The 24550-nt window shown below is 41.3% G+C and overlaps 1 protein-coding gene across 1 annotated transcript in view; it reads right to left on the bottom strand.

Moving 5' to 3' along the window:
• LOC135108962 (uncharacterized) overlaps nucleotides 1-24550 on the bottom strand; it is a 55201-nt gene that overhangs the window by 20847 nt on the left and 9804 nt on the right. Inside the window, exons 4-5 of the mRNA XM_064019863.1 lie at nucleotides 12681-12806; nucleotides 747-862 (exon numbers count right to left, since the gene is read on the bottom strand). Coding sequence (XP_063875933.1) covers nucleotides 747-862; nucleotides 12681-12806 — 242 coding nt within the window. The remainder of the gene's footprint in view (nucleotides 1-746; nucleotides 863-12680; nucleotides 12807-24550) is intronic.

Here is a 24550-nt window from a genome sequence, read left to right as displayed (position 1 = left end):
TGACACAAAAACAAGTTTTGGAAAAGAAACACACACTGTCACACACACACACACACACACACACACACACACACACACACACACACACACACACACACACACACACACACACACACACACACACACACACACACACACACACACACACACACACACACAGAATGAAGACAGGATAGTGAGAGAAGCACAAGGCGGGAAGAGAAGGAAAGAAGGAAAGGAGGAAAACAAAATAATACTAGGAATAGACAATAATACAACATGAGACTAGCATATAGTTATTAGTGAAAGGGGGTGTTTAAACAGGGAGGGACATGTAGATAAACGGTCATTGGGAAGGGAAATAATGATAACAAAAAGAAAGAAAGCTGAGATGTTACGTGTAGAGATAAATGTGGCTACTGACAACACCACCATCTCCCTTGCACACGAACACCACCACCACCACACACCATCACCACACACCACTGCAAACTCCTCGCTTAACGCAGTAACGAAAACGGACTTGATAAACTGGTAATTAATTAGTCGTTGTAAAGTTCTGCGGTGAGGTAGAGCGAGTTGTGAGTATGGCAGTGTGGTGGTGTGGTGTAGTGTGGTACCCGCTTCGTACAAATCCAGTTTCTGATCCGCAAATATTTATACCTGACTGATTAATTGCTTGATAGATTTAACGACACAACAACAATTGATTTCAAGAACTCCACTCTGGGCGAACTGCACTGATTCACCCCGCGTGGCGCCCCTACCTGGTGAGTGAGCTCGTGGTCCAGGGCGACGGCCAGCGTAACGGTGCCGGAGCGCTGGTCGATGGTGAAGAGGCCCCCAACGTTGCCGCCCGTGATGCTGTACTTGATCTCAGCGCCTGGCGAGAGAAAGAAGGTGGCGGTGAAGGGCGGGTATCAGCTGTAGTCTCAAGATCCTTTCACTGCTCTAATGCATTTATCCTCTACCCTAACCTCTGTGGACGCACGTTTTTAGTTCCACAGTCACTTCTGAAGGTTACACTGGCGAGAGAGAAGGCGGCAGTGAGCGTTGGGTAGAAGCTTTAGTCTTAAATACCGCTTTCACTGTTATTGGTCTCTTTCCCTAATCCCAAACCTCCCTGGAAACCTCTCTTTACTGCCACAGCCACCTCTGAACGTTATACTGGGTAAGGAGAGGATGCGGTGACACGGAGAGAAGGTGGCGGTGAGCGTTGGGTGGAGGCTGTAGTCTTAACATTTCACTGCTCCTTGGTACTTTCCTTACCGCTAAACCTCCTTGGAAACCTCTCTTTTAGTTTTATAACCACTGAACGTTGTAGTACTGGCTAGACACTGGATAAATCTTCTTTTTTTTTTTTTATCTTTTCTTTAATGCCGGTTCAGTGCTGTGATTTGTGAAAGGGTTAAGAGCCGGTGAGTTTGAGCGGAAAGGAAAGACTGAGAAGGGAAGGAAGTGGTGGAGGAAAGATTGGAGGACTGGAGGCTTAAATATATTCTGCAGAGGAGGAGTAGAATGAGAAAGAGGAGGAGGAAGTGGTGGGGACGGAAGGGGAAGAGGGAAGGTAAAAATTTATGGAAAGAAGTAATATTGTGTGAACGGTGAGGAAGTAACATGACGAGACAGACAGACAAGGACACACACACACACACACACACACACACACACACACACACACACACACACACACACACACACACACCACGTGAAAGAACTGCTCTGTGACAAAGTGTATTCCCTTCCAAATGTTGCTGTTCACAATGTAATATCAGTCCTACGGTGGTGGTGGTGGTGGTGGTGGTGGGTGAAAGGATGGGCAGGTGGAGGAAGCCTTGTTCTTTTTGTATCCCGTTCCCCCCACACAAAGTTTACCAGTAGTAATGGGGAGTAGATAAGCATTCCTGGTTCAACAACAAAAGGACATAAGAGAAGCCGCAAGAATCCACCAGGCCTTCCAGTACACGTGGCAGCTCCTGTGTATGAAACTTGCCTACCTATTCCGATCTGTTACGTCCACCCATAAATGTCTAATTTTTATTTTTTTTAAATCTCCCTAATGACTCAACTCTACCAATCTGAACCTATTCTATTCACCTAACACTCTATCGGAGAACTAGTTTCTACATTGCACTCTTTTAAATCTAACTTTACCAAGCTTGAATCCGTTACTTCTTGCCTCTCTTGTTGTTGTTTCTAGGAAATAGCCATTACATTAAAGACTTGGCATGGACAGACGGCATTCACAAATCAGTGGTCTCTCCAGGTAACGAGTTCATCACCAGAAAACACGCGGTACCGAAACCATTCAAACTTCAGCATGGCGAGGCGGAAGTCGTTCCATGTTTAAATCTAACTTTGTCAAGCTTGAACCACGTTATTTCTTGCCCTGAGGATTTTGTTTGTCACCTTTCTTATATTTTCATACCACTTAAAGACTTCTGTCAGATCCTCTCTTCACCTACGTCTAAGGAGAGTGTGTTTCCAATATGTACACTCTTTCCCGTCGTGGCTGGTGGCAGGTGGGTGGTGGCTGGTGACTGCAGGGTGGTGGCTGGCTCTCACGCCTCGCCCGCCTCTTTCCAGCTCAGGGGGCAAATCCAGGGTGGTCCAGATTAGCGTCACGCCCTGGAGCCTTTCTTTTATACATTACTGAGCCTGCTGCTGCTGCTGCTGCTGCTGCTGCTGCTGCTGCTACTGCTGTTATCCTCCTTCTCGTACACCCTCCATTCACTCCAGCCTTTTTTTCAGTTTTCCTTATCTTTTTCTCTTCCTTTTCCTATTTTCGTGTTTTCTCTCGTTCATGTCGTCCTCGTCCTTTTTTTTCATAGATTTTGCTTTTCTGTCTCTTTCTCTCTTTTTTTATCATTTTCTTGTTTTTACCTCATCAGTTTCCTTTCTTTTATATTTTTTTTCATTTATTTTCTTTTACATTTTCAATTCGTGGTGGAGTTTTGTTCTTTGTATATATATATATATATATATATATATATATATATATATATATATATATATATATATATATATATATATATATATATATATATATATATATATATATATATATATATATATATATATATATATATATATATATATATATATATATATATATATATATATATATATATATATATATATATATATATATATATATATATATATATATATATATATATATATATATATATATATATATATATATATATATATATATATATATATATATATATATATATATATATATATATATATATATATATATATATATATATATATATATATATATATATATATATATATATATATATATATATATATATATATATATATATATATATATATATATATATATAGAATATATATATATATATTCTCTTTACTGTGCTCTCGTCAAATTTTTGTTTCCTGATTCCATTATTTCTTCTCTCCATTGGTTTTTGGTTATGTTCCTCGTCTCCCTCCTTCCCCTCCTCTTTTTTCTCTTTTTCTTCCTCCTCCACCTTCTGCTCCTCCCCCCGCTCCTCCTTCTCCTGCTGCATTATCCTATCTCTGCATCAAGTAGTTATCTATAATTAGTTCCCAAATGGCCACACAAGATCCTGAGTACTCTGCTGTTTGTTTGTCCTCCTCCTCCTCCTTCTTATCCTCTTCCTCTTCCTTCTCCTTCTGCTCATCCACATCTTCTCTTGCTTCCTTCTCCACCTTTTATTCCTCCTCGACTTTCTTTACGTTTAATCTTCTTCTTCTTCTTCTTCTTCTTCTTCTTCTCTTACTTTCTTTTCCTACTTCTTTCACTTCATCCTCTTTTAGTTTATGTTCTTTCCGCTTCCTCCTCCTCCTCCTAATCTTCCTCTTCGTAATCATCATCATCATCACCACCACCACCATCACCACCACCACCATCATTATCACCTTTTTTTCTTTCCTCTCCTCCTTTTCTTCCTCCCTGTCTCCATTACTTGCTCCTTCATTTCTCATTCCCTCTTCTAATCTTCCTCCTCCTCCTCCTCCTCTTCTTCTTCCTCCGTCTTGCAAGGACTTTAAGATTTGTTGGTGTTTGGCTTTCCTTTGTATTCCTTTGTACTCCTCCTCTTCCTCCTCCCCAGGCTACACTCTGCGTTAAGTCTGGCTAACTCCATACACTCGCCATGACGCCTTCACGCTCTCACCGCGATAGGTAACAGTAATCACAACGCTAAGAACAATGTATGAAATCTTTATAAGCACTTACAAGAAAAAGGGCGATAAAAAAAAAAAAAAAACTAGATTTTGCAATTTCTGGTCCGTATAATGTTTTGGAGGCAGCTGTAGAGGAAGAGGAAATGTCTCAGAGTGCTTAATGGCTAAGGAAACATGTGCCACGGCTCGGCTGGCGGTGTGAATTCGAACTATGAACCATATTCTGAGAAACTTCTGCACCGCACCTGCACTACACTCGAAACATTATACTACTTGAAGTTATACGGTTCTTCAAGGGTGTTTTTCTGGTTCTAATGATAGGTTGATGAGATTTTTACATTATTAACAGCAGGAACACCCTTGAGAATACGGCTACTCATCTCTGCGGCCTTAAAAAATAATCGTGGTGAAAGAGAGAGCGTTTCTGAATACTGAGCTGTGGTTGCAGTAGTGTTGGAAGACTGTGTGCTTTGTCTAGAGTTGAGAAGCTGAATGAGAGTGAGTGGTATTGCTCCTTCCTTCCTCCTTTCTTGCTTTCCGTCCTTCCTCTTCATTTTCCTCTTTTACTCCTCTTATTCTTTCACGTATTTTCTTCTTCATCTTTTTCTTTTTGTTTTATATAATATCTATTTGCATGTTTTTTCATCGTCATTCTCTTCCTACTACTTTTCCTTTTTCTCCTCCTCCTCCTCCTCCTCCTCATCATCATCATCATCATCATCAGCGTCATCGTCATTTTCTCATCCTTCCTCTTCTTTTCCCACTTCCGTGATAGCATTCTTCTTGTGCTTTTCTTTCCTACTTCCATTATTTTCTTAATTTTTCATATTTACTTTTTTTTCCATTTTTTCTTGTGGGCAGACTCTCGTACTTTTGTTTTTTTCTTTTTCTCTTTATATTTTCTTTTATTTTTATTTTTATTTTTATTTTTTTCTTCGCTTCACGTGGACGCCCGTGGACAGCTTCTCACAGCCAGACAGCATAACAGAGCAAGGTGGCTGGGGCGGACCGAGGAGTGGAGTGAACAATTTTTCCTCATTTCGGTACGGGTGGCTCAAGCTTCACTTCCCCATCTTTGCTCCTCCTACTTGCTTATCTTTGCGAAACGTAATACATCGCATGAGTCATTGCAGGATTTTTTTTTTACTTTCACAATAATCTAAGCGCAAAATATGTATGAACTTTGTAACAACCACGTGTGAATTTATTTATTTATTTTTTTTTTTTTCCGTCCTCTCCTGTGATAATCTAGTAATTCGGTTTGCCCATCTACCAGTCTTGTGATGAGCACCTCGATCTTGTTTTCTTCCTTAGATAATCTCTTCTTGTCTCTCATCGCTTTGTGGTAGATTCTTATCGTCTTCGTAATTGATGTTTGTGGTACAAGTCTTCATTTATTGTTGTCCTTCCTCTCTTTCTGATTCGTTTTGTTGTCCTTCTGTTGTGCTCATCTTCCAGGGTGCTTCTTGTGTCTCCCAGGGTGATTCTTGTGTCTCCCAGGGTGGTTCTTGTGTCTTCCGGGGTGGTTCTTGTCTCCCAGGGTGGTTTTTGTGTCTCCCAGGGTGATTCTTGTGTCTCCCAGGGTGATTCTTGTGTCTCCCAGGGTGGTTCTTGTGTCTTCCAGGGTGGTTCTTGTGTCTTCCAGGTTGGTTCTTGTGTCTCCCAGGGTGGTTCTTGTGTCTCCCAGGGTGGTTCTTGTGTCTCACAGGGTGGTTCTTGTGTCTCCCAGGGTGGTTCTTGTGTCTCCCAGGTTGGTTCTTGTGTCTCCCACTCCTAGGTTGGTTCTTGTGTCTCCCAGGGTGGTTCTTGTGTCTCCCTGGGTGGTTCTTGTCTTCCAGGGTGGTTCTTGTCTCCCAGGGTGGTTCTTGTGTCTCCCAGGGTGGTTCTTGTCTTCCAGGATGGTTCTTGTGTCTCCCAGGGTGCTTCTTGTGTCTCCCAGGGTGGTTCTTGTGTCTCCCAGGGTGGTTCTTGTGTCTCCATGGATGCGTTCTTGTCTTCCAGGGTGGTTCTTGTGTCTCTCAGGGTGGTTCTTGTGTCTCCATGGATGGTTCTTATCTCCCAGGGTGGTTCTTGTGTCTCTCAGGGTGGTTCTTGTGTCTCCATGGATGGTTCTTGTCTTCCAGGGTGGTTCTTGTCTTCCAGGGTGGTTCTTGTTTCTCCCAAGGTGCTTCTTGTGTCTCCCAGGATGCTTCTTGTGTCTCCCAGGGTGGTTCTTGTGTCTCCCAGGGTGGTTCTTGTGTCTCCCAGGGTGGTTCTTGTGTCTTCCAGGGTGGTTCTTGTCTCTCAGGGTTCTTGTTTCCCAGGGTGGTTCTTGTCTCTCAGGGTTGTACTTGTCTCCCAGGGTGGTTCTTGTTTCCCAGGGTGGTTCTTGTCTCTCAGGGTTGTTTTTGTGTCCCAGGGTGGTTCTTGTGTCTTCCAGGGTGGTTCTTGTGTCTCCCAGGGTGGTTCTTGTCTCCCACGATGGTTCTTGTGTCTCCCAGGGTGGTTCTTGTGTCTCCCAGGGTGGTTCTTGTGTCTCTCAGGGTGGTTCTTGTCTCCCAGGGTGGTTCTTGTGTCTCCCAGGGTGGTTCTTGTCTCCCAGGGTGGTTCTTGTGTCTCCCAGGGTGGTTCTTGTGTCTCCCAGGGTGGTTCTTGTGTCTCCCAGGGTGGTTCTTGTGTCTCCCAGGGTGGTTCTTGTCTCCCAGGGTGGTTCTTGTGTCTCCCAGGGTGGTTCTTGTCTCCCAGGGTGGTTCTTGTGTCTCCCAGGGTGGTTCTTGTGTCTCCCAGGGTGGTTCTTGTGTCTCCCAGGGTGGTTCTTGTGTCTCCCAGTGTGGTTCTTGTCTCCCAGGGTGGTTCTTGTGTCTCCCAGGGTGGTTTTTGTGTCTCCCAGGGTGGTTCTTGTGTCTCCCAGGGTGGTTTTTGTGTTTTCCAGGGTGGTTCTTGTGTCTCCCAGGGTGGTTCTTGTGTCTCCCAGGGTGGTTCTTGTGTCTCCCAGGGTGGTTCTTGTGTCTCCCAGGGTGATTCTTGTGTCTCCCAGGGTGGTTCTTGTCTCCCAGGGTGGTTCTTGTGTCTCCCAGGGTGGTTCTTGTGTCTCCCAGGGTGGTTCTTGTGTTTTCCAGGGTGGTCCTTGTGTCTTCCTGTTTTTTTCTTGGGTCTTTCAGTGATCTTTTTTGTCTTACAGGTTTTTCTTGTGGCTTCCAATTTTTTTTTTTTTTTTTGTCTCGTGTTCCTGGGCTTGATTTTTTTTTCTAAATCTTGTTCTTGTTGCTGTTCTTCTATTTTCTTCCTTTCGTTTTCAGTTTTTTTTTTCTTTTTCTTCCTCTTAGTCTTCGTCTTCTCGTTCCTGTCTTCTTATCTGTTCTGGTCTTCTTCTTGTTCTAGTCTTCTAGTCCTTGTCTTCCCTTGCTTGTTTTCTTTCTTTCTTCTTCCCTCTTCTACCATTTACTCCGCCTCTTGCTACTCCTCCTCCTCCTCCTGCTTCTAGTTTCCCTTAAGTGTCTTCTTCATTCGTTGTTTATTTTTGTTCTGCTTTCTTTTCCTCCCTTTGCTCCAAGGAACACAACCAGCACCACGCCGGCAGCTGAGGGATTTCGCCTGCCGCCTTCCAGCCTGCCTGCGAGTCTCCCGCGCTCCGCCTTGTTCCCTGCGTGAGGGCTGCGGCACATTGCTCAGGGAGTGACAAGGGCAGCGTCCGCGGCACTCAAGGCCACTTAGCAGCATGTGCGCTTGGATGAATGCTTCCTGTCTCACATCCGCATACGCATAATTCAGTTGTGCTGCTACTATTACTAATGCTGTTACTACTACTACTACTACTACTAGTACTACTACTACTACTACTACTGCTGTTGCTGCTGTTGCTATTATTTCTACTACTACTACTACTACTACTACTACTACTACTGGTGCTGCTGCTGCTGCTGCTGCTACTAGTACTATCACTACTAATAGTACTACTACTAGTACTACTACTACCACTACTACCACTACTACTACCACTACTAATATTACTACTACTACTACTACTGTTACTACTACCACCATCACCACAACCACCACTATTACTACAACTAATACTACCACTGCTGCTACTACTACTACTACTACTACTACTACTACTACTACTACTACTACTACTACCACCATCACATCACCACGGGACAGGATCCACACCTCCGTCACTAACACAGGCGCCACGCCAGAATCATGGGAAACGATGAAACTTTCCAGACAGTGTAACTTTCTCTTTTTTTGAGTGTTATTACCAATCAGCGTTTCAATCTCTCTCTCTCTCTCTCTCTCTCTCTCTCTCTCTCTCTCTCTCTCTCTCTCTCTCTCTCTCTCTCTCTCTCTCTCTCTCTCTCTCTCTCTCTCTCTCTCTCTCTCTCTCTCTCTCTCTCTCTCTCTCTCTCTCTCTCTCTCTCTCTCTCTCTCTCTCTCTCTCTCTCTCTCTCTCTCTCTGTGGAAAAACTAGTAGAAGTAGTAGTAGTAGTAGTAGTAGTAGTAGTAGTAGTAGCGGCAGCAGCAGTAGTTGACACACACACACACACACACACACACACACACACATGCAGAAGTTGCAGTCGCTTACAACCTCGTATGCCTAAAAGAGAATCTATTTATCAGGTATTATATATATATATATATATATATATATATATATATATATATATATATATATATATATATATATATATATATATATATATATATATATATATATATATATATATATATATATATATATATATATATATATATATATATATATATATATATATAGGTATATTATATTATCAGGTATACAGGACGAAAAATAAGGATACTGTATGTCCATTAAAGGCTGCAGATGGGGAGCTGGTTAGTTCTGGGGAGGAGATTAGTAAACTTCTGAATGATTATTTTTTAACTGTCTTCACTCAGGAAAACATGCAGGATATGCCAGATAGTGAACAGGTGTTTAGAGCAGATGAGTATGAGAAGCTGACGGATATTTCCATAACTAGGGAGATAGTGGAGAAGGAGATAGATAGGCTAAAAAAGTTCAAGTCACCAGGACCTGATGAAATATATCCCAGAGTACTGAAGGAATGTAAAAAGATTATTAGTGAGCCGTTAGTTTCTGTCTTTAGGAAATCACTGGAGTCGGGTGAGGTACCAGTAATGTGGAGGCAGGCTAATGTAGTACCCATCTTTAAGAAAGGGGATAAAACTTTAGCGTCTAATTATAGACCTGTCAGCTTAACTTCAGTTGTAGGTAAAATGTTAGAGTCAATAATAGCCAGGAACATTAGGGAACATTTAGACAAACATAACTTGATAAATCAGTCACAGCATGGCTTCACGAAGGGGAAGTCTTGCCTGACAAACTTGTTAAGTTTTTACAGTAAGGTGTACGAGGCAGTAGATAATGGTGATAGTTATGATATCTTATATCTGGACTTTAGTAAAGCATTCGACAAGGTGCCCCATTAAAGGCTCCTGAGAAAGGTTAGGGCGCACGGGATAGATGGGAAGGTGTTAGATTGGATAGGGTCATGGCTTGGTAACAGGCGACAGAGAGTGCTAATAAACGGCTCGAAATCCGAGTGGGGTCATGTCATTAGTGGGGTGCCACAGGGATCAGTATTAGGGCCATTATTATTTCTAATATATATCAATGACTTGGATAGTGGAATTAGTAGCGATGTTAGTAAATTTGCGGATGACACAAAGATAGGTAGATTAATTAGGTCAGAAGCGGATGCCATCGCCTTGCAGACAGACTTAGATAGAATGAATGAATGGACGGATAGATGGCAAATGCAATTTGATATCAATAAATGCAAAGTGCTTAGCGTAGGTAGAGGAAACCCACACAATAGGTACACATTAAACACCCAAACTCTGGTAGGTACAGGGTACGAGAAAGATTTAGGGGTTATAGTTAGCTCTGAACTCCGTCTAGGGAAACAATGCATAGAAGCCAGAAACAAGGCAAATAGGGTACTAGGATTCATTTTTAGGAGTGTTAAAAGTAGAAGGCCGGAAGTAATATTAAAGTTATACTTGGCGCTGGTCAGACCTCATCTAGACTACGCTGTGCAGTTCTGGTCCCCACATTACAGGAAAGATATAGGTCTATTAGAATCAGTACAGAGGAGAATGACTAAAAGGATACAGGGGATGAGGAGTATTCCTTACGAAGCGAGGTTGAAGCGGTTAAATTTACATTCTCTAGAGAGACGTAGGTTAAGAGGGGACTTGATAGAAGTCTTTAAGTGGTATAAGGGTTATAACAAGGGAGATGTAAGCAAAATTCTTAGGACCAGCAACCAGGGTAGAACAAGAAATAACGGGTTCAAGCTTGAAAAATTTAGGTTTAGGAAGGAGATAGGAAAAAATTGGTTTTCAAATAGAGTGGTAGATGAGTGGAACGGACTCAGTAATCATGTGGTTAGTGCTAGGACACTAGAGAGCTTTAAGAGAAGATTGGACAAGTTTATGGATGGGGATAACAGATGGAAATAGGTAGGAGTGTTTCATACAGGGACTGCCACGTGTAAGCCTGGTCGCTTCTTGCAGCTTCCCTTATTTCTTTTGTTCTTATGTTCTTATGTTCTTATTTCCTGGTTACACCAATACATACATACATACATATATATATATATATATATATATATATATATATATATATATATATATATATATATATATATATATATATATATATATATATATATATATATATATGTGTGTGTGTGTGTGTGTGTGTGTGTGTGTGTGTGTGTGTGTATGTATGTATTGGTGTAACCAGGTAATAGATTTTCTTTTAGACATACGAGGTTGTAAGCGACTGCAACTTCTGCCTTGTTTAGCTTCTGCTGTGTTTTTCCTATTTATCTAACTAATTCTCTTTTTTGAGCGGCAAGAGCCCCGAGGAGCTGTTAAAAGTTAAACTGTTGAATGCGACGTTTCGTTCCTGCCAAGGGAACATCTTCGGGCGAAGTGAGGCAAGGCAGCATGTAGACCTCCTTATATTCCGTGAGGGTAACTTGCGTGGCTTCTAATTGGTAAAGCGGCGGCTTGTCCAGGGCAAGTAGGCGTGGGTTCTCATTGTCTGATCGGGGGCGCAGGGTTTTACCGTGTTCTGCATTTCAGGGTGGGAAGGACTTGAAAATTCCGTGCTTGTGTGTTGACGGACGTTTCTGAACTTATAATGTAGATGGCTTCTAAGAACAGTGGTCGGCGTAGTTCTCTTTCGTTGTCTAAAATTTTTGTTCCTTCTTCCAGGTTCTTTCGTGTTATATTTGCCCTGTGTTTGATTCTGTAGTGATTCTTGATTGCTCCGTCTTGTAGATGACAGGTAAGGCTCCTCGACAGTGTAGTCCGCGTCATCCCGATATAAGATTGAGGTCCGCAGCCCTCTAAAGTGCACGTGTGCTCGTAGATGACGTGGTCTTGCTGCAAAGCTGTCCTTGTCTGCGTGGGTTGATTCCTGATTAGTAGATATGATGTTTTCATGCTTTTGTAGTAGATGGTGAGCTGGAGTCGTTTTTTTTTTTTTTCTGGATCTACAGGTTTGACGCTTATGTAGCAGTAGTATGATTGAAGGAGTCTATTATTATTCTTTCTTCTGCCTTGTAGTCTTGTGACATGAAGCTTCTGTAGTATAACTTGATATTTTCTCTACCTGTGGTGTTTTTCTCTAGCTGGCAGTACCTCTTGTCTACAGCACGATTTATTGCTGCGATGATGTCGCTGTTTCTGTACCCGTTGTTGACGAGGATCTGGCTGAGCCTCTCCAGTTCTCAGTGGAGGCTTTTCCACGAAGAGCAGTGGGAAAGTGCTCGGCGGATGTAAGTGCTGATCGTGGAGCGAAGGTAGCGTTCTGGGCACTCGCTGTTACCGTTGAGGCAGAGTCCTTTGTTGGTTTCTGTCACGTAAACTGTTATCTTGAAACCAGAGTTGCAGGCGGACACTAGGACATCAAGGAAGGGAAGACGGCCTTAAGTAGCTTTTTCAAATGTAAAATTGAGGCCAGAAGAGCAGGTGAGGCGTTGCTTGAAGTTTAGTAGTTCTTACATGTCCTTTACTCTGACAAAAATATCGTCGATGTAGCGTCCGTAGATAGAGGGACGGTAGCCTTGAAAAGTCGTACTTTCAATACTTCTCATGAAGAAACTCTTCGGGGCTCTTGCCGTTTAAAAAAATAGAGAATTAGTTATCCTTCAATTTTTGACTACCGCTTCGGACCCTGTTCAGGGACCCTGTTCAGGGACCCTGTTCAGGGACCGGCATCTCAGTGGGCTTTTTTTTGGGGGGGGAAGGGTAGGGGATTTTTGTTGCCCTTGGCAACAAAATATATATATATATATATATATATATATATATATATATATATATATATATATATATATATATATATATATATATATATATATATATATATATATATATATATATATATATATATATATATATATATATATATATATATATATATATATATATATATATATATATATGAATGATAAGATCTATGTTCAAGTGGTACTCACCATGCGTGTGTGTGGCGGTGAGGGTGCCTACCACGGCCGCCAAGGGGCTGTCCTCGGGCAGGGCGGCACAGTAGCAGGGCGCCGAGAACTCCAGGGGCGAGGACTGGTCGGGGAGGAGACGCGTGGCTGCGGGGAACAAAACACCTGGTGAATATGGTAATGTGTGTGTATTTATTGACTCGTGTCCCGATGTTCTAACATCTCCTGTCCTTACCTACACGTGTGCCTCCCTCGCCCTGCCCAGCCCTGTCTATTTGTCTCTTTCCACCTGCCTACAGTGAAAAATGTGGGAGGGAGGTGGTGGAGCTATATATAACAGTGATTTAGGGCCGTGACGTGGGGGTATCGAAGTAATGTTAACGCAAGACGACCGTAAGGGAAGACTTGAGCAATGAAGCCGAATATCTTAGTCATGTGGTGAGAGGAAAGACCGTGAGCTTCGTGGTACAGGGATACGAACGCGTCCAGGGGAGGAGACACAGAAAGGGATTGAAGGAGTATGTTTCAGAGAAACAGTTAAAGGAACAAAACATACAGGCAAGAAGTGAGAAATGCCTTACTAAGATACAGTGAGATACAGACTGATGGCATAGGAATCTTCCAGAGATACAATTATAACACAGCATACCAGAGACGAAGATACAGGCAAGAAGCGGAGAGTGTATTCTAAAGATACAGTGAGAAGAACAAAGCCAAGGAGTGGGATACAGACAAGCCGTGTAAGTGTGTTGCAAAGATACTGGAGAAAGATAAAGGCAGGGAGTAAAGGAGACTGTTACAAAGATACAGGTAGAGAAACATAACTAAGCAAGGAGGAAAATATCGCCAAGAAGTGCAGGAGTGTGTTACTGGCGACGCAGACTATAGATATTAAACCGAGTCACGCCGTCAAAACCAGATCAGTCACGGAGCGGCGATCATGGTCATTCTTTCCAGTGCTTATGCCATGCGGGTCTTTGCTCACACACTGGTCTGCTCTGGCACTTTTTCTTTCGTTCAACAGCCACCTCTGAACATTTCAAAGGCTAGATACTGGAAAACCTACTCTTCTAATTCATTCTTATCCTTGTAGGTAACTGTAAAGTTTTTGTGCTGGACATGAAAAGTTTGCATATCAAGAAAGCAATAAGAAACCGTACAATCTGCAACAAGCTGCGTGAAGTCCAATACATGGCAGTCTGTGCCTCAGCTTGTGGGTCCTATATTTTCCCCTCTTGGGTTGGGAACTACTGCACTAGTGCCTGACACTCTGCCGCCACTAACGGTCTGGCAGTGACGATGACAGTGTGATGAATGATTTATAAACAAAACTCTCAACATGTAAAGTAAATTCTTGTTATATGCATAACACCTCTTACTTTACTAACAACCTCATTAAAAAGTGTTACGTAAACACATTTTCTTAAATCTGGGCTGAATTTGAGATCCCACACAAAAAACTCATTACAGGGGCGCGCGGTCCGTACGTACGCACGCACGCACGCGCACGCACGCACACACACACACACACACACACACACACACACACACACACACACACACACACACACACACACACACACATTCATCCGCTACCCTCATCCTCTTTTCATACTCTTGCAAACACATAAAAAGAGAGTGGGTTCTTACACCTGCCCTCAAGCACTCCAGTTCCCCAGGAAGTACTCGGGCCCGAACACACCGCAAGGACAAAGGAGGAGACGAATGTGTGAGGAAGAGGCGCAGAAAGAGACCATTGCGAGGCGGGAGACGATGAGAGTATGGAATGGATGAAGGAGTGTGTGTGTGTGTGTGTGTGTGTGTGTGTGTGTGTGTGTGTGTGTGTGTGTGTGTTAGTTTATACGTGCTATGATACGAGTTATTTTATTTTGGGAAAGATGGATGCGGAGAGAGAGAGAGAGAGAGAGAGAGAGAGAGAGAGAGAGAGAGAGAGAGAGAGAGAGAGAGAGACGGAGTGACAGAGACAGACAGACAAACAGACAGAAAGACAGAGAGACAGACCAAGGGACAGAGACAAACATATATAGACAAGCTGAGAGATAGACAGACAAACAGACAAATAAACATAAAGACAGATAGATGGATAAACAGATAGACAGACAGACAGAAGAAAAGGGGACAGTTCGGGGTAAGAAGTGCGGGTCATTCATCAGGGAGAAGGTGCGGGACTTATCATGGAAAATACTCTTCTTATCTCCTTTTCCTTTTTTTTTCCTCTTCCTTCTCTTCCTCTTCTTTATCCTCCTCATCTTCCTTTCATCTTTCTGCCTTTACCTCGCTTTCACATTCCTATCATCCTTTTTCTTCTTTTCTTTTTATTATCTCTCTCTCTCTCTCTCTCTCTCTCTCTCTCTCTCTCTCTCTCTCTCTCTCTCTCTCTCTCTCTCTCTCTCTCTCTCTCTCTCTTTCTCCTTATCTTTTCCCTTCCTCCTGCTCTTTCTCCTTTGATTCTTCATTTTTGCCTTTTTTTCATGATTTCTCTCCTTCTTGCCCTCCTCCTCTTCCTCCTGCTATTCCTTACACTCTTCTAATGCCCTTCCTCCTCCTACCCCTCCTTTGCCTCCTCCTCTTTATCATCGCTATCATCATCATCATATCATCATCCTCATTATCATCATTAGCAAGGAAAAATGGCAAGTTTTTTGACATGTAAAGAAAAAAGGGTACAGATGTGGCGCAGTAACAAATATAGCATAAAAACACTAATCTTCCCAACGGTGCTCCTGTCCCGTGGTGCCTGAAGGGTCACTCTGCTCACTCCCTCACTAACTGGAGGCGGAGAGAGCGGCAGAAGACGGTGATGCAGTGGTAATAGTGAGGATATGTCAGCTCTTTTGTGAGAATGACGAGCATGAAGACTCCTCCGTGAAAACTTTGCTCGAAATAATGTTTTATCTGTTATTATTATTATTATTATTATTATTATTATTATTATTATTATTATTATCATTATCGTCATTACTCCTGCTGCTGGTGCTGCTGCTCTGCCACTACTACTACTACTACTACTACTACTACTTTTACGTAGAATATCTCTGTATTCCCTCTAAAACACATCCTCCGTAATTACAAGCCTTATCTACCTTTTTTTTTGCGGGGGAGGGGAATTAATGTAAGATTTGGTATTCGTAAAATGAACAAATATGACGATGTACAATATATACTTTACTTCTAATAAATGTGTATGTTTTGTATGCACCAGTAAGCACTACTGCGTATCGCGATGTTCTCTTGAGGCTGTGGCGTCGTGGCTTTCCTGCTCGGACTCAGCCATTTTAGACCGTGACAACAAATGTGCGGTGTCTTTGTGATGGGGCGATAGGGAATGCGGCAAGCGTGCACACCCCGACTTTCTTAGTGTCCAGCTTATGCAGATCGCAATAAAATTGATAGTTACAAAGACGATATACAGAGGAAGAAGATAGTGTAATTGATGAAGTCCTATTTACTGGAAAAAAAAAAAGTGAAAGAGACTAAGACAATAGTGTGTTAAATGTGGAATAAGAGGGAAAGACACTGAAAGAGTATAACCAACAGATACAGACTAAAAGGAACACCAGGCAGTGTTGATAAGAAGGCTACACTCTCGACCAACACATGAACGACTAAACTGAATTGACGCAATGCTGTGTGTCTGCTCACAGAGTGCTCGCTCATCACTGTGCCATGGAAGACATGTACGTTGTGTTTTATTGTTACTGCTTGAGCTTGGGCGCTGATTGACTGAGACGTGCTGGTGCCCAGAGTGGTGGTGAAGAGTGGGGCTGACGGCAAAAGTCTCCTCTCGGGTATCGTTGGTGCCTCTCTACCTCAGTGTGACAAGAGTGACTAGATGGGCAGCGCAGCATGTTGCTGTGCTGGTGTGGGCGTGGCGTGTTCTGCTGTGTTGCTATGGAATGCGGTCCAGCCTAAGAAAAGGCCTCCTTGTCACGTAACTGCTCCCCTTTCCCTCGACAGGCTTTAGGAAACTGTGTAAACTTTTCTTCTCCAAGTTCATGAAAGCGAGAATGAAGGATATTTTGTTGTTTTCATTTTGCTTTCCGTATTTTTTGATCAGAGACATGAAGAGGTCAAAAAAAAAAAATAAATAAAAAGCATATAAAGCTTGTAAAATGAAGTGTTTTGCTTAGTACAGACTAAATTAAAGGAGACGCTGGATGAGAGAAAACACTGAACACCAAACGGCAAACAAGAGACAAGACAAATAAGCATGAGAGCAAAAAATATTGTCAGGAAATGTAACCCAGCAACTCCCTGGTAACGGAGAAAAAAAAAAAAAAAAAAGAGAAAAAATGAGAAGTGTTGTGTTCTTCCACGCACCACAAGGAAAAAAGAGTCACTCAGGGATCACTTAACATATCAAAAACGACAATAACAACACCAACACGTCCACTACCCGACAAAACTCGGGGAAGTGAAGAGAAAGGGAGGGACAAATGGAGGAGGAAGAGTTGAAAGGGAGGCGGGAGTGGAGAAGTGGAGGGTTCTAGAAAGTGGGAGGAGGAGGAGGAGGAGGAGGAGGAAGGACAGAAAGTTGTAAGAGGTGGAAGGGACAAAGAAGAGCAGTAAGTGAAAGGAAAAGTGAGGAGGAAGAATAGGATAAAAAAATAAAAAAAAAGATATAAAAGATGAATAAAAAGGAAAGAAAGGAAGGTAAAATTGGAATATGGAAAATATAGAAAAGGCAAATATGTAAGAGGGAAAAGAAAAAAAAACAAAAAGAAGGATAGAAGACAAGAATGAAGGGCTAGAAATAGACACAGTGAATGGAGGAAAGAAAAACGTGAAAAAAAGAAGAAAAAGAAAAGAAAAAAGAAAAGAAAAATGAGGGACGATGGAAGTGAGACGGTGGATGGAGGAGGAGGAAGAAACGTAATAGAGACAAAATAGGAAGAGAGAGAGAGAGAGAGAGAGAGAGAGAGAGAGAGAGAGAGAGAGAGAGAGAGAGAGAGAGAGAGAGAGAGAGAGAGAGAGAGAAGAGAAGAGGGTCCCAGGTGCTAACAGGAAATGAACAGAATGAAATGTAGAACTGGGAAGAGAGAGAAATTAGAGGGAAAGGCAGAGAAGAGGAGGTAACAGTCAAAGATGGAGGAAAGAGAAAGGTGAAAGAGGAAAGAAAATCTAGAGAGGGAAGAGGGAAGGGAGGAGAGACAAAGGAAGATAATGTAATGGAATAAATGGAAAACGTAGAGAAAAGAAGGAAGAAAGATGGAGAAGGAAGATTGAATAATAAGATAAACGAAAATCTACACAAAGGAAGGAGAAAGAAGGATAGAGGAAGAAGATAAATCAAGATAAAGAAGGGAGAAGGAACAAACAAAAGAGATAAAAGAACAGAACAAACGAAAATCGAGAGAAGGAAGGAAAGAGGATAGATAATGAAAATTAAATAAGCTTCAAAATCGAAAAAAAGAAGAGAGAAAGAGAGCCAGAAAAAAGGGAGGTAAAAATAACGTGGTAACCGAAAACCAAGAGTAAAAAAAAGGAAGCAAAGAAGGAAGGATAAAGGAAAACAATATATATATATATATATATATATATATATATATATATATATATATATATATATATATATATATATATATATATATATATATATATATATATATATATATATATATATATATATATATATATATATAATATTCTCTTGTCATCAGGGAGGGAGGAGCAAAGTGACCTAACAAGTACCTGGAGACCTTCATCTGATGACGCACAAACTGACGACGGCATGTTAAGAGAATGATGTCATCTGCTGCTCCTTAAGAGTAATCAGGACCACGTGACCTGATGGGGTTAATGACCTCTCTGTGACCTAGTAATTGGATTTATCTATTTATTTGCTTCGGGTTCTAAATGGAGATAAACGATTCGAAAAGAGAGAAGAGGAATAAAAAAAAAAAAGGTTTCCCAGTTTCGATTATGCCCGCAAGTATTAAAAAAATAGATAATTAAAATTTCCGAGGAATATACTTAGAGATCGACCATTCAGTAGTTTAAAACTATGACTCCATGCTGACCACTCAATCCTTGTTAAGTGTAAATGCCTCCACAAAGACACCCCCGAGGAGCATCCATCCAAATCTTCCAAATGAAACTCAAACACCAGCCACCCAGTCCCTCTAAACTGAACCTAAACGCCAACCATCCAAACTTTCTAAAACAAACACATTCAAACACTTAGAAAAAAAAAGAAAAAAACAACAACTAAAACAAACAACTTAAACAAAAAAAAAACGAGAAAAAAAACATACTTGCGTAATGAAACTTTTTTTTTTTTTTTTATGTTTTTCGTGTAGTTTTTCCCTAGGCTGTCAGGGCTGAGACGCCTCGGTGCCTCCTGATGAAGGACTTTTTGATTTGGGAACCGTTCCCCCGAGTGGATGCCCTTCTTACCCTCGTACCGTAGCCAGGATTCGAACCCGTGCGCCTGATGACCACTTGGCCCCCAAAGCACGCGCGGTACCACTGTACCACGGCGGCTACGAACCCAAAATATAACAAGGAATAAATAAACACACATATAAACGATCAAAAGACACAGAGCTACACCAGCGGTTCCCAAAGTGGGCGGTACCGCCCCCCTGGGGGCGGTGGAAAGATCTGGGGGGGCGGTGAGGAAGAAGGGGGCGGTAGGGGGACGGCAGTCCGAAGTCGAAGTCAGAAGTTCGAACGTTTGTTTGACGATTTGTACACAACACGTGCAGCAGCAGGACGAGTCAGTGGACGACGCATCAGGGTCCGGTTACCGCACGCCGCTCTGGCTCAGTCAGATCCGACAGCATATGACTACAAAAGCAAAAGCTCAGGTTTGTAATTTCAAGCTTGTAATGTTCAGATTTTTATCATATAATAAAGATATCATGGAAGGACGCCAAAGGGTTTCACCATTAAATTTAATTTGGAAGTGTTACTGTGCTAAGGCTGTCCTTGCACATGCTTGCACCACTCTTCACAGGAGTATTTGGTGATGCTTAAGGGAGCTGGTGGTTAGGGTGGTGCATTCACTGGTATATATTGTTACGAATGTATATGACTTTGTACCTGTGTGTGCATGAGTGTGTGTGTGTGTGTGTGTGTGTGTGTGTGTGTGTGTGCGTATGTGCGTGTTCGTGCGTGTGTCATTGTGTGGGTGGCGAGGTGTTTGTTTCCATATGTGTCTGTGTGTGTGGGGGGGGGGCGCTAGGAATTCACCGGGGAGCCAAGGGGGCGCCAGCCTGCAAAAGTTTGGGAACCACTGAGCTACACAAACAGCAAGCCAAGGGAGGTAAATCTGTCTCCACGCGCGTACCCTTCCCGTTTCAAGCGAAGGGAAGGCAATATCAGAAGTTTTCCGCGGGTCTTCGTGGGTTTGGCTAAAGTTAATATCAAATTCTCCTCAACGGCGCTGCTCTCTGGAGACATTTTCTCGTCTCTCAGAGCGGCCAGGAGTGCGGGGGTCAGTTGGGTGAGTCTGCCTGGTGGGTTGTGAAGCGGAACGGTCATTGCGTCGCTCTCTACGTACTCTTTATTAAGCAGTGTAGTGTGTTGGCTTCCTTCGTGGAGAACAAGAAGTGAATTAGCAGTGAGAGAAGAAGGATGAGCAAGAAGAGAGGAAAGATGAGTACAAAGCAGAGTCTAATTAAGTTGTAATGTTATTGTTGTATTCTATTCGTTCTGTGTATTAACCAGTGTAGTGAGGAAAGGTAAAAACAAAGCAAAATCTACTTATTGAGTGGCACTGTTATTGTTGTGTCATATACTTACTCTACATTAACCGAGGCAGTGTGTTGGCTTTCCTAATGGAGGAGAAGAAACAGACTAAAAATCAAGACAAAAACAGAACTGCAGCAAAGTAGTGATGTGTTACTGTAACTGGTGCATCCTCTTTGTACTCTGGCATCCTCTGTGTCAATCAGAGAAGTGTGTTCATTTTCTTCGTAAAGGAGGACAACGAGAAACACATTAACAAAAAAGAAGAAGAAGAAGAAGAAGAAGAAGTAGGATAAGAACAACAGCAAAAAGTATATTCTAGTCAAGTGCCACGATTGCTTTCCGTTCTTCATGTACTCTGTATTAACACAAGCAGCGTGTCGGCTTTCCTAGTAGAGGAGAACAAAAAAGCAGATTAAAAAGAAGACAGCGATAAGAACAACGAAGAAAGGCAAGATCTAGCAACGTGTTAGAGTTATTTCTGCGTCCTTTATTCTCTCTTTATAAATTCCAGTAGTGTGTTGATATTATTCCAAGAGGAGGAGAACAAGAAGCGGATCATCAATAAGAGAAGAAAGATGAAAGCACAAACAAAAATTCTACAAAAGTGCAAGATCATTTTTATGTCATTTATACTCTCTATACCATTTCCAGTAATGTGTTGGTATTCTTTGCAAAGGGGGAGAACATGAAGTTGATTAATAACAAGTGAAGAAAGGTAAGATTAACAAAAAAAAAAAAATATATATATATATATATATATATATATATATATATATATATATATATATATATATATATATATATATATATATATATATATATATATATATATATATATATATAACCTAATTTTAAAGATGTTGAATAAATTTAGCGTTGTAGACATCCTGTAAGGCCCTTTACATGAACCCTTCATACTGAGCTGGCTCCCTTCGCAGAGGAGAACAAGGAGCAAATTTACAATATGAGAAGAAAGATAACCTCAGTAAAATAAATCTTGCGGTGACGTGGTACAGTCATTGCTGCGTCTTTCTAATCTGAAGCCCACTCTTAGCGACTGGAGGTGTGTTGGCTTCCTTCCTACACAAAAACAACAAGACTAAGGAAAAGGGATACAGGTAACAACAAAATCTTAAATCGAATTACAACGTGGTACGCTCATTTTTGTGTCCTGCAGTTCTTCATACGAGCCAAAAATGAAAGTAATTACCATGAAAAGAAGAGCGGAGAAAGAAGAAATGGAAAAAAAATATATATACATTTAACCAAGTATTTAAAATAAGGATGCCTAATAGTACAGTGAACACAAGAAGGAGACTTCCAAGTGCAACATAAAATCCACTTAATTTCTGAAGAGGATGAACGTGTACCAGAAAAGGTGAAGACAAAAACAGAACAGGATAAAACATCTCTCCATCCACCTATCTCTCCACCCACCTTCCACACTCCATTCACAGAGAGAGAGAGAGAGAGAGAGAGAGAGAGAGAGAGAGAGAGAGAGAGAGAGAGACGATGTGCCGAGAGGAAGTGTTTGTGTAATAGGAGTGAAATACTTTCCTTCTTTTCCAGATATTTATGTTCACTTTCTGACAAGAGACAAGAGAAACAAGAAGAGCAACACACACACACACACACACACACACACACACACACACACACACACACACACACACACAATGTCAAGTATTTCCCCACCCCCAATGTACATTTTCAGTTTGTTGACTGCCTAAAGAATAAACCGTTTATTATTATTATTATTATTATTACACACACACACACACACACACACACACCAACTGACAAGCAAGGAGACAGAGACAAAAAGACATATCCTTTTACCGAAACTAACAAGAACTAACGGAATGTCACACACCTTTACACACACACACACACACACACACACAATACCAGCATGTACGTAAGAGGCAATCAGCTCAACTCACCGTCTTATCTACCGCAGAGCTCCTCCTCCTCCTCCTCCTCCTCCTCCTCCTCCTCCTCCTCCTGCTCCTCCTCTTCTTTCCTCCTCCACTTCCACCCTTTGCAGTCTCTTATTCCTCATCATCTTCATCTTCATTTTCATCCTCTCTCTCTCTCTCTCTCTCTCTCTCTCTCTCTCTCTCTCTCTCTCTCTCTCTCTCTCTCTCTCTCTCTCTAATATATACGAAATACGTAGCTTGTAACATTTGGATCCGCTCCCCATTACTGTGACGTCATCAACAACAGTGAACGACCCTCACTATTTCAACCTGTGGTTTAGGATTACTTGCGACAATATTCTGTGTTAGTGATATTCCAACAGCAACAAGATGACAAAGACAAGAGGACAGCATAACCAGGCGGCCGGTCAGACAGCCCAGCAGAGCACGTCTACTGGGCCAGCAGCTCCTCCAGTGGTTTCCTCACCTACCCCTTCTGCGCCATCAGTGCTGACCACTACCAACGTGACTAATCCTGTGTGTACCTCACCCGCCGACCTTCTGAGTCTCGTTACCGCTGACACTGCCACCATATCAGAGGAAGGTAAAACTATTGTTAACACCATTGTGAAAGCTGTGCAGATCCTAATTAATCAGAAAGACCAGACAATAGAAAAGATGCAAAATCACATTGTTCAACTTGAAAACAAAATTGCAGAATTAGAAAATGAAATTGAAGAAGTGAATCTGTATGAAAGACGGGATACTCTCATTATTAGTGGGCCAAACTTGCCAGTGGAGGAGCAGAATGAAAACACCACAGAAAAAAAACAATAAGAACAATTAAAGATAACCTCCATATAAGTATTGAAAATAAAGACATAAATGTAGCACATAGGCTTGGCTCAAGGAATACCCAAAACTCCATAAGACCAATCATTGTTAAACTGCACAGTAGACAACAGAAATATGACATAATGAGTGCATGTGTAACAGTTAAGCCAAACTTATATATCAATGAAAGCTTGACACCCAAACGCCGGTTACTATTTAAAAAAGTATGGGATATAAGAAAACAACATAGGCAAATCTTTCAACAGTGCTATACACAGGATGGTAGGATATATGTGAAGCTTCGAATTTCTAATCAAAAACATGTCATCACTACTGAAGCAGCACTTACAGACTTTCTAGATAAGTACCCAGCACTGAAAGGAGTAACAACCACTTAGATGTGAAAGTAAATTAATATAACTGCTTGTTTATGTTGAATGGTTTCTCCTACTTTTATTACTAAAATTACTACTGCTACTATTAATAACATCAATAATACTATTGCTGCTGCAACTACTACTACTACTACTACTACTACTACTACTACTACTACTACTATCACTAATACTACTACCACCATTGCTATTAATACCACCACTACTACTACTTGCTACTGCTACTAACCGCTACCGTTATTATTACTACATTATACTGTTAACACCACTACTACCGCTATTAATCCTGCTACTACAACTACTACTATGATTACTATAGCTAATATTGTTAATACATTAACTTGCACGACTACTACTACTGTTCCTTATACTACTAATCCTCTTACTACTACTACTACTGTTCCTTATACTACTAATCCTCTTACTACTACTACTACTACTACTACTACTACTACTACTACTACTACTACTACTACTATAACTACTATTATTGCCACCACTATCACTACTACTATTTATAACTGTTGATATTGATTATGTCCCTAATACTACAATTATCACATCATTTGATTTGCCTCTTAAGATGGCACTTATTCCATCTGATTCATGAGCCCATCTACTTATTTTCTTTGGCATACCTTAGGAGCCATATATGCTTTGTTGTTCTATCTTTTTTCTATTATTTGCTTGTTTGTTTGTTTGTTCTTTAGTATTACTTTATGGAAAATTTATATAATTCATTATATGATGATAATCTCATTAATAACACAACTAACACTTTCAACCTAGAATTAAGTCAAATTAAAAAAATTGCAGGACATCAAGACATCAACTGTTTACCTAAGTATTACAACTTTGAAGAATACACTTCAGCTTTAAACCCATTAGCTAACAACTACATCAGTGTTATACATATCAACATTAGATCTTTACAGAAAAACTTTGATATACTGAAGTCTTTTCTAAATTGTTTACCTAAACCACCTGAAGTCATTGCAGTTACAGAAACATGGCTACAGCAAAACAC

The sequence above is a fragment of the Scylla paramamosain genome, chromosome 18, assembly GCF_035594125.1.
Source record: "Scylla paramamosain isolate STU-SP2022 chromosome 18, ASM3559412v1, whole genome shotgun sequence".
In the NCBI taxonomy this organism is placed as follows: domain Eukaryota; kingdom Metazoa; phylum Arthropoda; class Malacostraca; order Decapoda; family Portunidae; genus Scylla; species Scylla paramamosain.
This window is presented reverse-complemented; position numbering and strand designations above follow the sequence as displayed.